The sequence below is a fragment of the Enhydra lutris genome, unplaced genomic scaffold (assembly GCF_002288905.1).
Source record: "Enhydra lutris kenyoni isolate GAN:26980312 unplaced genomic scaffold, ASM228890v2 scaffoldscaffold93, whole genome shotgun sequence".
Classification (NCBI taxonomy): Eukaryota; Metazoa; Chordata; class Mammalia; order Carnivora; family Mustelidae; genus Enhydra; species Enhydra lutris.
In genome coordinates, this window is record NW_019154177.1 from 8,023,038 (window position 1) to 8,036,226 (window position 13,189).

Here is a 13,189-nt window from a genome sequence, read left to right on the forward strand (position 1 = left end):
TGGCTACACCAAGGAGCCTTTTTGTGTCCCTCCTGTAGTGTGTGCTCGTGTGTGCTGGGTTTTACAGCTTTGCAAAAGTTAGCATGAATTCTAATCATAAACCGTCAAACACGTCTTGGATTATTTTAGGTTCTGACTGAAATACAACATGGATGGTATTTGAGTTCCATCTTTTAAGTCAGTAGCTTTTTGGATTTGACTCTCAAGTCTCATAACTTGGGCATTCTAAATTTGGCATCTGATCTACTCATAAGTGTAAGTAAATTGATCAATGAAAAATGTGGCAAGAGGAAGTCTTCTGAGCAGGAGCATATGGCACTCCTTACTCCCACAGAAAAGTGAGTAGGTAGGAGGATGCTAACTCCATCTCCTCTTGGTGAACAGATTCTAGTTCCAGTTTGCAGGTTTTAGATCTGCTTTTTCACTGGTTATTAGTGTGTTGTGTTTAATAAACCCATGATCACACGTGTGAGTTGTTTCTTAAGTTGCTTGAAACTGCTTGAGATGTTTGAAACAGAAGCAATATACTGTTGAAAGTAGTCTAGATGACCAGGAATTCTATTTGGTCCATAGCTTCTTTTTCTCTCCAGAAGAGACATTCCCCCCCCACCCCCAAAATAATGACAACAATACAAGATTTTACCTAGACCCAATAGTGCAGACTTCATATTGAATAATAATAATTATTTTTTAAGAGATCTTATTTATTTATTTGACAGACAGAGATCACAGGTAGGCAGAGAGAGGAGGAAGCAGGCTCCCTGCCGAGCAGAGAGCCCAATGTGGGGCTCGATCCCAGGACTCTGGGATCATGACCCGAGCCGAAGGCAGAGGCTTTAACCCACTGAACCACCCAGGCGCCCCATAAGTAATTATTTATTGACCATGATCTAGAAATTCCATATTATGTATTGTATTCGGCCAGGTTCTCTGAGGAGCAGATGCTAAGATGGGAACAGGAGTAAGAGATTTGTCATGTGAAATGCCTGTGAGGGGAGCTGGAGAGGCCGGAACAGCCCTCAGATTAAAATGCACATCTGACCCACGAGATGAGAGTGGGAGGGAAGGAAGGAAGGCGCTGCAGGTCTAGAACAATTTCAGCGAGTTCATTGACTGGCACGCTCTGCCATTGGTTGGCGCAGCTCGAGGGGGTGTGGCCCCAGCGTGAAGTTGGAGGTCGAATCGGCAGGAGCTAATCGTTGATGTCCCCGCCCCCAGAACCCATAGATTTGAGTGACTTCTGCTCAAGGCCGTTGCATATATGAGACTACTTAATGCATCTTTGAACATGAGCCTTAATATGAAATACATTAAATGTAATGCCAGATAGAGGAAAACAAATGTTATATTTCTTTTTTTTTTTTTAAAGATTTTATTTATTTATTTGACAGACAGAGATCGCAAGTAGGCAGAGAGGCAGGCAGAGAGAGAGAGAGAGAGGAAGAGAAGCAGGCCTCCCGCTGAGCAGAGAGCCCGATGCGGGGCTCGATCCCAAGACCCTGGGATCATGACCTGAGCTGAAAGCAGTGGCTTTAACCCACTGAGCCACCCAGGCGCCCCCAAACGTTATATTTCTATAAAGACAGAAAGGTAGGCTAATTTCGTAACATTTTCTTTTTTGATATATCTATTTTTTTAGACCCTTTAAAAACTGAAGTTAAGAATTAAATGGAAAGTAGGAACTTACTTGGTTTGCACATTGCATAGTCGCCAAGATGTGGGCCTCACATTTTTTAAAATGTCGTACTGGACTTTGTGTAAGGGAAGCTGGGGGGCTTAGGTCCTATTACTGATTTCTAGGACTTTTGATCTTGCAGGGAAAAAAAAAAAAAAAAAAGCTAAAAAGGCTTTGGAAAGAAACATTGTGTTTTGAAAGTCATGTTTGGAAACTACCTTGAATGGGACACTTAGAGTGAACCCCTTTCAAAAAAACAAAAAAAACAAAAACAAAAACAAAAACAAACTAGCTCTCAGCATCTGTTGTACATTCTGAGTCAAAGTCTTGTTGGACATCAGGAGGTGAGATGCAAAATTATATTGGTCTGTAAGACCACGTTGTTGTAGAAAGCTTCCCTGTAGCTCTTATTCTAAGACCCAAGCCTCAGTGCTCTGGAGGAACAGTTATTTTTTTCAGTCTATAGGAGCACAGTCACAACCTGTGTCAACGACGGGCATGTCTGGCTGTGCTCGAATGAGCCGGATGGCTCCCTATTTTGCCACACCTCCTTGTCACCTAGTCCTGGTAGAGCACGGCAGTCCTTCCCATCTGTCCACAGTCGGACTCCCTTTCTCTTCTGCTAGCATCCTGTGGGATATTAAGAACCTTGTTTCAAAAAGTGGCCGTTGGGCTTTCGCCAATAAGATACAAAGTTGGGCATGAGTGTTTAGATTTCAAAAGGTATTTGTTGGTACTTTAAAATAGTTTATTAGTTTATATTGATAGTTTAAACATGTTACATGATTATTTTATTATTTTATTATTTTTTAAGATTTTATTTATTTGGAAGAGAGAATGTATATGAGCCAGGGGAGGGGCAGTTGGGAGGGAGAGAATCGCAAGCAGACTCCACGCTTAGTGAGGAGCTCTTGGCTGGGCTCGATCTCACGACCCTGAGATCATAAGCTGAGCTGAAACCAAGAGTGGGACGCTTGACCAACTGAGCCACTCAGGTGCCCCGCATGCGTATTATTTTATAGAGATGGAAAATGGGAACTAGAAGGGGAAGAATTAAGGAGGAAAAAGGACTCACAGGCAAGAGGTAGAGTGCAGTTGTCACATATCAGACTTGGCCTAAAATGGTCTGTGCCACATGCCATCCTCCCACACACTTGGCCTGAGCTCACGGGGAGTGTGGCATCCCAGGCTCATCCCAGGGATGCTATTTTCACCATCTACATAAATGAGCCATCAGTCCAGAGGGGTCAGAGACAGCTAATTCAATAGGAAACCTCAACAGTGTGTATCAGAAAACCAGGCTAGACTAAGAAGGATTGAAGGACGTTATGGTTGAGCGGTAAGGTTTGGTCTTTGTCTGGTTGGGCAAGAATGGAATTTTTAAGGGCACTAAATGGGGGTGGACTATTAAAAACAGATGCTGTTTATAAAAATTGCAGCTTTGTTGAGATATAATTCACTTATCCTACAGTTCACCTATCTGGAGAAGGCAGTACAGTGGTTTTGAGCAAATTCGCAGAGTGGATTTACAGGTGCAACCATTAGTGTAATTAATACAACGTTTTCATCACCCCCCAGAGAAACCTGTGTGCATTAGCCATCGGCCCTCATTTCCTCCCAATTCCTCCAGCCTTAGGCAGCCAGTAACCTGCTTTCTTTCTCCATGGATATATCTATTCTGCTATTTTATATAAATGGAATCCTACAACATAGGACTTTTATGTCTGCCTTCTTTCACTTAGCATGACGGTTTCTAGGTCCATCCAAATCACAGGTTAGTACTTGACTGTTTATTGCTGAATAATGTTCTATTTATATAGACATACCACATTTCATTTATCCGTTCATCAGTTGGTGGGCATTGGGGTTATTTCCTTTTGGGCTGTTACGAATAATGTTGATCTGAACAGGTGTGTACAAGTTTTTGTGTAGATAGATTTTTATTTCTCATGAGTATATATCTAGGAGTGGAATTTCTTGCTTATACAGTCACTTTGTGCTTAACCTTTTAAGAAACTGCCAGACTGGGACGCCTGGGTGGCTCAGTTGTTGGGCATCTGCCTTTGGCTCAGGTCATGATCCCAGGGTCCTGGGATCGAGCCCCACATCGGGGTCCTTGCTCAGCGGGGAGCCTGCTTCTCCCTCTCCCACTCCCCCCTGCTTGTGTTCTCTCTCTCGCTGTGTCTCCTCTCTCTTGCAAATAAATAAAATCTTTAAAAAAAGAAAAAGAAACTGTCAGACTTTCTGAAGTGGCTGGACCTTTTAATGTTCCCACCAGCAAAGTATGAGGGTTCCAGTTCTCCACCTCCTGACCAGCACTCGTTACCCTCAGGATTCTGGTCGTCCTTGTGCTTGTGAAATGCCTTATGATTTGGTTTCCATTTCTCTGACGACTGATTATTGCATCTTTTCATCTGCTAATTTGCCATTTGAATATCTTTTTTTCAGAGAAATGTTCATTCAGCTCCTTTGGCCATTTTTAAATTGAGTTATTGTCTTATTCTTAGTGAATTGTAAGAGTTCTTTATATATTCTAGTACCGAGTCCTGTATCGGACGTATGAGTTGCACATATAGTCACACATTCTATGAAGTGTCTGTTCACTTTCTTGATGGTGTGTGTCATTTGAAGCACAGAGTTTTAAGTTTTAATGATATTCATTCAATCTACATTTTTCTTTTGTTACCTGTACTTTTGGTGTTACATTTAAGAAACCATCATCACCGGAGCGCCTGGGTGGCTCAGTGGGTTAAGCCTCTCCCTTTGGCCCAGATCATGATCTCAGGGTCCTGGGATCGAGCCCTGCATCGGGCTCTCTGCTCAGCGGGGAGCCTGCTTCCTCCTCTCTCTCTGCCTGTCTCTCTGCCTACTTGTGATCTCTGTCTGTCAAATAAATAAATGAAATCTTAAAAAAAAAAAAAAAGAAAAGAAACCATCACCACATCTCAGTTCATGATTTATGCCTATGTTTTCTTCTAAGAGTTTCATAGTTTTAGCTCTTATACTTAGAACTTTGGTACATTAAAAAAATTTTTTTTAATTCTTTTTATGTAGCTATCTAGTTGTGCCATCACTTTTAAAAGGCTATGGGCTCCTGGGTGGCTCAGTGGGTTATGCGCCTGCCTTCAGCTAAGGTCATGATCCCAAGGTCCTGGGATCGAGTCCCCACCTTGCTCAGTGGGGAGCCAGCGTCTCCCTCTCCTCCCTGCTCCTGCTCTCTCTCACTATCTCTGCCTCTGTCTCTGTCTCTCCAATAAATAAATGAAAATCTTTATTTTTAAAAAAGCTATTCTTGCCTCTGTTGAATTGGTGTTCTTGTTGGCATGGGTGCCATGTCTTAGACAAGTTTTTATTTGATCTCTTTTTTCAAATGAGAATCTGTCTTATTTTTTGTTGCTTAACGGTTTATGGACAGGTGGCCGCATTTTACAGAAGTATCTTACTATGTGTGCTCGGAAGAATTGCCTTCAACAGAATAACACAGGTTAGAACATATTAGGGTGAAAAAGCCAGAATATGGACCTCATCCAGGTGGAGCCAGGGTGCTGAATGAGGTACCCCCCAGACGGGGGCTGCTCATACTTCAATGCACATGTGAGTTTCCCTGGAGGTCTTGTTAAAACGCAGGTCCTCGTTTTCTGGTTCTGGAATGGAGCGTCTGCACTTTTAATGAGCCCCAGAAGATGCTCACGGTGCTGGTCCTGGAACTCACATGTGGAGTAACTGTGCAAGAGGGGCTCTCTGGTGTCCTCTCATTCAGTGTTGTTGTATCTACTTATCTAAAATGATTTGGAAGGGAATTTTTTAATTCCGTTTTTTGTTTTTTGGGTTTTTTTGCATGATATTGAAGAGCCTTTGAGATGAACAACTACCATGCAGAGAAATAGAATAAATGTTTCTTCTAGTGGTCCTTCTGCCAATCGATTCTCTTCTATCTTCCTTTTAGGCCTCTGATGATTGTCACGCAGAAGATCACGACCTTGGCATTCCAAGTTCATGATGGTGAGAAAAACAACTCTCCTTTTGGTTCCGAGAGTGAGCCCGACATTCAGAGCTCTTCGTTTAGACTATACACCGTAGTCCAGAGTTTAGCCAAGGGCTGGCACATCTTCTATAACTTGTCAAAAATTTGCAAGCTTCTCTAATCATGCTTTTTACTTTCCCAGCTATTATTTCTGTAATCTAAATTGGCTGAAGTATTTACACCGAGAACAGCTGGTTTTCTGTTTACCTTTATAATGTTTTAAATTTATGGTGCTCTCTGCCCTTCGTTTCCAAATCCCTTGGGAAGAAACGGCATCATTTTTCTTTGGTTTAATCTGAGACGCTCACAAGGTAATAAAGGATAGTATTGGCTGGTTAACTTTTTTTTTTCTTTTTTAATGCTAGTTTTGTCTTGTTTAGTGTTTTTGTTTTGTTTGGCTTGGAAAATCATCTAATGAGATTAGCCTGACCCTTCTCCTCGGGAGAAGGAAGAATCTTCTGTTAGTATAAAACTAAACATATCCTTCTTCCTGCCCTTTCTGAAAATGACCAGAAAGTGTGAATTACACGATGAAAACCTGGTTCCAGGGAAGGAGGACGGCACTTTCAGCCGGGGTGGAGGATTTCAATGTGGGCGTAAGAGATGTCATGTACAATTAGTAGGAGGATATCTACGGATTTGTACCACTCCTGCAAATGCTTTCAGACTGTTGAAGCTCCTTTACGTGTGAACAGGTTGAGAAGATTTATAGTCTCTCTTAGCTAGTCTCATTTTTCTTTAAAGCTGATTTAATTTCGTTTTGACCTTGGACATTCCTAGTTCATACTTGGCGATTTAGTCGTTCTGTAGAGAACTGGTAAGTTTATACCAAAGACAGAGTCTTTCTAGGGTGACTGACTGTCCTGGTTTGTCCAGAACTGAGCAGTTTCCCAGGGCATGAGACTTTTAGGGCCCAAACTGGGAAAGTCCAAGGCAAACCGGGGTGTGCTGCTAAATGTTTTGTACCTAAAAGTCTAGTTGGTAGTGGTGATAGACTAACATTAGCACATAAACCAATAGCTAAAATCAATTTAAGTTCTAGATTTGCTAGAGATGTATTGTTGACATCTTAGAAAGAAAGTGTGATTTTTTTTTAAACACTGCCTTTTTTTTTTTTAAATAGGCTTTTTGCCTGAATTTACTTTTTAAAGCATTCTCAGTTTACCCAATTTTCTGGAAAAACCGTTATGTGCAGCAAGATGTTTATTTGCCATTTCTTTTTTTCTTGTGAGTAGTAGGAACAAACAAATTCCAGAAACCCAGTCTTCCTATATGCATATTTCTGAAATGTCTTTATGCTTGGTGACCACCATCGGTCTTAGGGGATGTACAGCTTTGTAGTCCAATGTTTATAGCTTATTAGATAACACTTCAATTTCTGCCGTTGTAAATTAACATATAAACTTTATGAGAAGTGCAAAGGTGATTTGGGTTTGTTTGTTGTTTTTTTCCTGGCATGGACGAATTTTAAAAGAAGAATCACCTCATAAGTCTTGTACTTTCCCTGCATTCAAGAGTACATTTCCTGTTTTTTTTAGAAGAGGAAAGTCCCCTGTTCCTTTCCCCATTCCAAACCCACGCTTTCAGCTGGTAGCAGGTGTCTGCTGCTGGCATAATCAGGGAGGTCTTTGAGCTGGTGCAGGGTGCAAAGGCAGGTCTCTCTCTTTCTCTCTCTCTCTCTCCCTCTCCTGTAGCAGTGAAAATATAATGCACTTTGGTAAGGAGCAGAAGAGATGTGGGGAGTTTTCTGGGATCTATGTCCTACCGTGCAGTTTAAATAGGAGTAAGCCCTGCTTTCTCCCCTCTTCACGAGAACCGGCAAACTTTCCCCCTCACATGTGCGCTTGTGGCTAACTATTCCAGAGCATTAGGGAAAAAAAATATGATTTTATGATTCATGAAATAAATAAAATGTGACATAAATCACTTTTTTTCCCAAATGACTTTTATAAGCCTCTTCTGGAGTTTTCTACTTCAAACATTGTATTGCTACATTTTTCTTTTTTATAGGATTAGGTCGAAGAGCTGAAGACCTCTCTGCTGAGCAACATCGACTTGCTGTAAAGTAAGTGTAACAATATATTCTTGAGCCCTTTGTATATCAGCGTCTAGAAACCCTCCTCATTTCTTTAATATGGACTAACTCCACTATATGGATGTATTATTGCTTGTTAATGAAGCTATTGATGGATACTTGGGTTATCTGCCAATCTTTGGCTTTTCAAACCCTGTTCCTAAGTCATTTTAAATAGGTTTGCGTATAGTGGTGGGATAGAGTCCCAGAAGCAGGATTGCTGGGACAGAGAGTAGACAGGTCTGTAATTTTGTTAGTTTTGCCAGATTCTTCTTCACTGCTGTTGTTAGGTCTATTACCGTTATTTTTATTGGGCATGTGTCTGAGGGTCCTCAAGAAACAGTTATCAGTGCACATCAGTATGATTAAATGCTGCTGTGAAGACGGCTAGGAAGTAGGGCTGGAGGAGACAGGAGACAGGAGGCAGGCTGAAGGCAGACTGTGGCTGGTGCGGATGTTGGAGAGGAAGGGCGGCTGTAAGGGAGGAGGATAGCATTGATAGGGAATGGAAATGGCTTGTGGGGTAGCACATCGGGGAAGGACGGGCAGCCACGGTGGAGGGTTCCTATAGGAGAATTCCAGGAGGTAGTCAGGGATAAGGAAGAGAGGGTCCTGAGTGGTACAGAGATTGAGTGCCTCGTTTTCACATTAAGAGACTGAGACTTGGAAGCCATGGAGACTCACTGCAAGAGACAAATGAATCAGATTCTTTGCTCAGAGTTATGGGGGAGTAAATGTAGGGCACAATTCCAGTGACTGGTTAGCAATGGCATTTGGGGGAAACTTTCCCCACAATACTATCTTGCCCCTTTAAATGTGATTAAAACACCACCTAGAGCTGGTCTCTGTAGAATTTTTCCCTGCTACTACTTGTGCCTGTGGTTGGCGACCTCGTGCCCGGATGCCGGAGCAGACTCGAGACTGCTCTAGTGGTAGTTTTGTGTGTCCTCTTCAAATGGAAACTGGTTCCACCCATCATTTGCTTTTGTGTTTATTTTGGCAGTTGGGAGGGAGTTTTCCCGTTTCATAGCATCTGGATCAGCTCACATTAGGTCAGGTTCCCACCCTGCCTCATGTTTATTACCTTCATTCTCTTCTGCTGACAGTTAGGGCTGCTGAGAAGGAGCACTTCCCAGCCTCAGCATGACCCTGGACCTCGCCCTCCGTGTCTATAGCCGCCGTCGGCCAGCAGAGGGCGCCACGGAGCCCCACGCCTTCTCTGAGCCACCCACCGTCTCCTTTCTGCAAGGTCTCTAGCTTAGGGGGATTTTTAGAGAACCCGGACAAAGAAAGACCATGTGTTGTTTCATCATCTACCAAGAAAATGCCTATGTTTAGGATTGGCTTTCCTGCGGATCTTAAAGAAAAATCCGAGACTGAAGGATTTTCAACTTTTTTTTTTTTTTTAACTTTATTTTCACAGAGTAAAACCCTCTTTCTTGGAATATTTAAGCTACCTTCTCAACTTCATGAGTGTCATAGCTGGCCCTTGCAACAATTTCAAGGATTATATAGCCTTTATTGAAGGGAGACACATACACACGAAGTTGCTGGAGGTGAACTGGAAGCAGAGAGGTTTCCACAGCCTGCCCGAGCCTTCTCCCACTGTAAGTGGCTAGTGCTAATTATTTACCCAGAACTTCGGAAAAACAGAGCTCTGTTGCCAGTGCTGACTCTCACTAGTAATTGTTCTAATTAAAAAGCCAAACCGTTTACCAGAAAGCTTGGCCAGGAACTCCTCCCCTACCAACCCAACCCCCCGTTTGCCTCACAGCCGAGCTCATGGGCCTGAAATATTAAAGCAATCTATCCACTAGGTCAGCTAGCCAATATTTAATGCTTACAGTGTGCTCAGCACTATGCTAGTTAGCACATTTGGATTTATGAGGGGTTTTTTTTGTCTTTATGAAGAGAAATTCATATCCAGCCAAAGGATAATGTCATGAAAGGGGAATGGGGAGGGAGTGGAAACCAGAATAAATGTGATTTTTTTTTTTAAGATTTTATTTATTTATTTGACAGAGAGATCACAAGTAGGCAGAGAGGCAGGCGGGGTCGGGGGTGGGAAACAGGCTCCCCGCTGAGCAGAGAGCCCGATGCGGGGCTCGATCCCAGGACCCTGAGATCATGACCTGGGCCGAAGGCAGAGGCTTAACCCACTGAGCCACCCAGGCGCCCCTGATTTTTTTTTTTTTTTTAATTTCAGAGCCTGCTTCTTATGTGGGAAACCAATTTTATGTTGGCATGCTCTTAAAGACTGGTTTTACTGACTTCGAGAGTTTAAGATGGTTTTGGGGAAATTTTTAAAATTTTAACCTGAATTTTATTGATTTCAAATTAGTTAACATAAGGATAATGTGTTGAACGTCACAAATACGCTAAATTTATTCAGATCCAATATCCTATATTTAAGGGAAGTTGGTAATTAGTTGAAGGAAGAGGGAAAATTGGAAAAAGGAGAGTCAGGATAATTGAGTTAAATATTTTGTAACTGTTAAGATCTAGGCAAAATTACTATTTGAAAATTTAAGTGACTTACTAAGCGTGAATTTTCAGCTGGTTTTGACACAGCCGGGTCTCCCACAGTGTATAGGTTGTCAGCGGTCTCAGCTCTTGCTGTGTTACTGAAACAGTGTGGGAGTGAGGTCACCATGGCCGTGGGGGCATCGAAGTACTCACAGGTGTTTCTTGGCAGAATCTACCATGGTAGTGCTCTCGTGTTCCTGAGAGTATGATCACGGAGTCTTAATATCACTCCCCGGGGAGACTCTTGGCATTTTCTTGCACAGAGAGAGGGACGTGGTCAGGTGGTATTTTAGGTAAAGACACATTAGTGGGAGGTGCCTGGCACTCCCAGGCTGGTACCTCCCCAGTGTGTTGTCAGCAGTCACGGCCAACCAAGCATGGTGAGCACTTGACTGGGAGCCCGATGCTGTTCTTGGTACCTTGCAAATACGGATTCACCTGAACCTCAAGCTGCTCTCAGGAGGTGCTGTTGCTCTCCCTGTATTACAAGAAAATGTGGCTTTAAAAAAAAAACATTTATTTATCTGAGAGAGTAAAGGAGAGACTGCAAACATGATGGGAGGGAGGGGCGGAGGGGGAGGGAGAGAATCTTAAGCCAACTTGGCGCTAGGCGCAGAGCCTGACCCTTGGCTTGATCTTACGACGCAGGAGATCACGACCTGACCCAACATCAAGGGTTGGGTGCTTAATTGACTGAGCCACTTAGGCGCCCCAGAAAGTGTGCTGTTTTTATAAAGTTGGGAACTATAGTTCTATTGTTGTTAAATGACATTCCCTGGAATGTTGGGGAAACTGGGCAAAATCACTTGGTCCAGAGGCATTTAAAATGCCAGCACATCTTAATGCTAGAGCAGACTATATGTAGACCATCCTGAAGGCTTTCTGAAGCTTTCCATCACCTGCTCATGTCCCGGCTCAGGCACGGGAACTTGCACGGAATCCTTCCGAGCTAAGCCTCTGTCCTCCTTGTGGTGATTCAGACCCATGTCCTTGACTCTGCTGGCGACAGAAGTGGAAGCCAAATGGTTCTTTCCGATGGAAGATTGCCACCCTGTAATGCTCTCTCTCTTATGTTTTGGGTAATTAAACTACCTTCCTTTTTGGGCCGCCCGGGTGGCTCCGTCAGTTAAGCATCTGCCTCCAGCTCAGCTCATGATCCCAGGGTCCTGGGATCGAGCCCCATGTTGGGCTCCCTGCTGAGTGGGGAGTCTGCTTCTCCCTCTCCCTCTGCCCCTTGCCCTCCTACCACTCATGCTCTCTGTCTCTCAAATAAATAAATCTTAAAAAAACACACACACACAAAAAAACAAAAAACCTACCTTCCTCTTGTTGGTAGAATGTGCTGGTAATAGTTTCCTTCAATTTTAGATACAATTCAGACCTCAAGTGTCAAAGGTATAGACTTCATTTGCATTTAGCTCCTATGTCAGGACCCAATCTGTGTCCTAAGAATGCCTGTTGCCACTCCTCGTAAGGAATATTACCAAAGCAGCTATTGGAACAGCTTGTCCCTAGTGTGCCCTTGCTGAAATTGTTTTCCTCATGCCGGAGTCTTGCCTGGTTACACTGATTTTTTTCCACATTTTCAGAGAGCTGTGATACGCAAGTTGTGCATGACCTTGGTGTCTCTCCTCCTGTTTTTGACGCTCACGAAGTCCTTCCCCATCACCTGCCTGACTGATGACTGGTTTGTTCATAAAGCAAACTTTCTGACTCGACTGTGCTACTTATATATTGTCATGCAAGCTTCGAAGCCCAAGTATTACTTTGCCTGGACATTAGGTACGTCTGATGGAACGGCCCCGAGTGAATAAGGGAAAAGTGAGACTCCTGGGAGGGCCTACCCAGAACAGCATTTTGGATCACTTAATCAAAAAAAGTTCAGTGCATGATGGAGGCAGCTCAGCCAGTATCATTTTATACTTTCCACCAAAGCACTCCTGTGTCCCGCCATCCATAAACTCAATTACCCGTGATAAGAGCAGAGCCGTCCTGACGGTCACTTCGACTCAGTGTTATTAGCAGGTGTCCAAACTTGGAAGCGCCCTCCACCAATCAAAGCTTCCCAGTCGTATAGTGGAAAGTTAGAAAGGGAAATTCCAGAATGATCTGGCCGTCTTGTCATTTTTCTGGGTTGTGCATAACAGAGGGGTCATGCTTTAAACTTACTAACACATGTACTGACTTAGGTCACATTTTCTTTTTAAGAACTTGGTTAAAAAAAAATGGTTGGTCCAGCTTTAGGCCTTAGAAACTGACTTCAGGTGACTTTTTTTTTTAAGGTAGAAAGTTCGACTTTGATTTGCTTTTCTCTCTTTCCTTACGAACAATTTTAAACTGGAAAAGTTGAAAGCTTTGCTGGAGTGAGCAGTAAGTCCTCCTGTTTACTTGCCAGGAATGGTGAAGGATTGTGATAAGGCACGGCAGTTCAGGAATGGAAATTTAAGTTCTTAGCTGAAGGTGACCTGGGGCTTGATGTCAGGGAGCCCTGATTTGGTTTATTAAGTCAAACAGATGATTAAATTCTGTGCCTAGTGCTCAGCCCGTGCTCCCTGAGTGAAGGCGTAGCACTTAATTGAGTTCCTTTTCTCTCATTGTCATGCTCCAAGTTTTTATCCCCAAATTAAAGCTGGTAGCTACCAAGTTATTTTTAATTTTTTATTGCGATACGCTAGAACACAGAATTTATTTGAGTCCTCTCTAGTCTACGACTTGGCGGTATGAAGCTCATTCACAGTGCTGTGACACCTCACCACTGTCTGTCTCTAGAACGGAATTTCCCATCACCGCAAATAGGAATGCTGTGCCTATTAAAAAAAAAAAAGATAACTCCTAATTCCTCTCTCTTGCCAAGTCCTGCGCTAAATGATTTTTAAAGGTCGAAATGTTC

General features: G+C 43.0%; 1 protein-coding gene across 1 annotated transcript in view; it reads left to right on the forward strand.

Annotated features, from left to right (window-relative positions):
- The window catches only part of LOC111138635 (membrane bound O-acyltransferase domain containing 1), a 114,033-nt gene that overhangs the window by 73,488 nt on the left and 27,356 nt on the right, over positions 1–13,189 (forward strand). The window contains exons 5-8 of the mRNA XM_022490666.1: positions 5,622–5,677; positions 7,710–7,764; positions 9,197–9,380; positions 11,889–12,081. Coding sequence (XP_022346374.1) covers positions 5,622–5,677; positions 7,710–7,764; positions 9,197–9,380; positions 11,889–12,081 — 488 coding nt within the window. The remainder of the gene's footprint in view (positions 1–5,621; positions 5,678–7,709; positions 7,765–9,196; positions 9,381–11,888; positions 12,082–13,189) is intronic.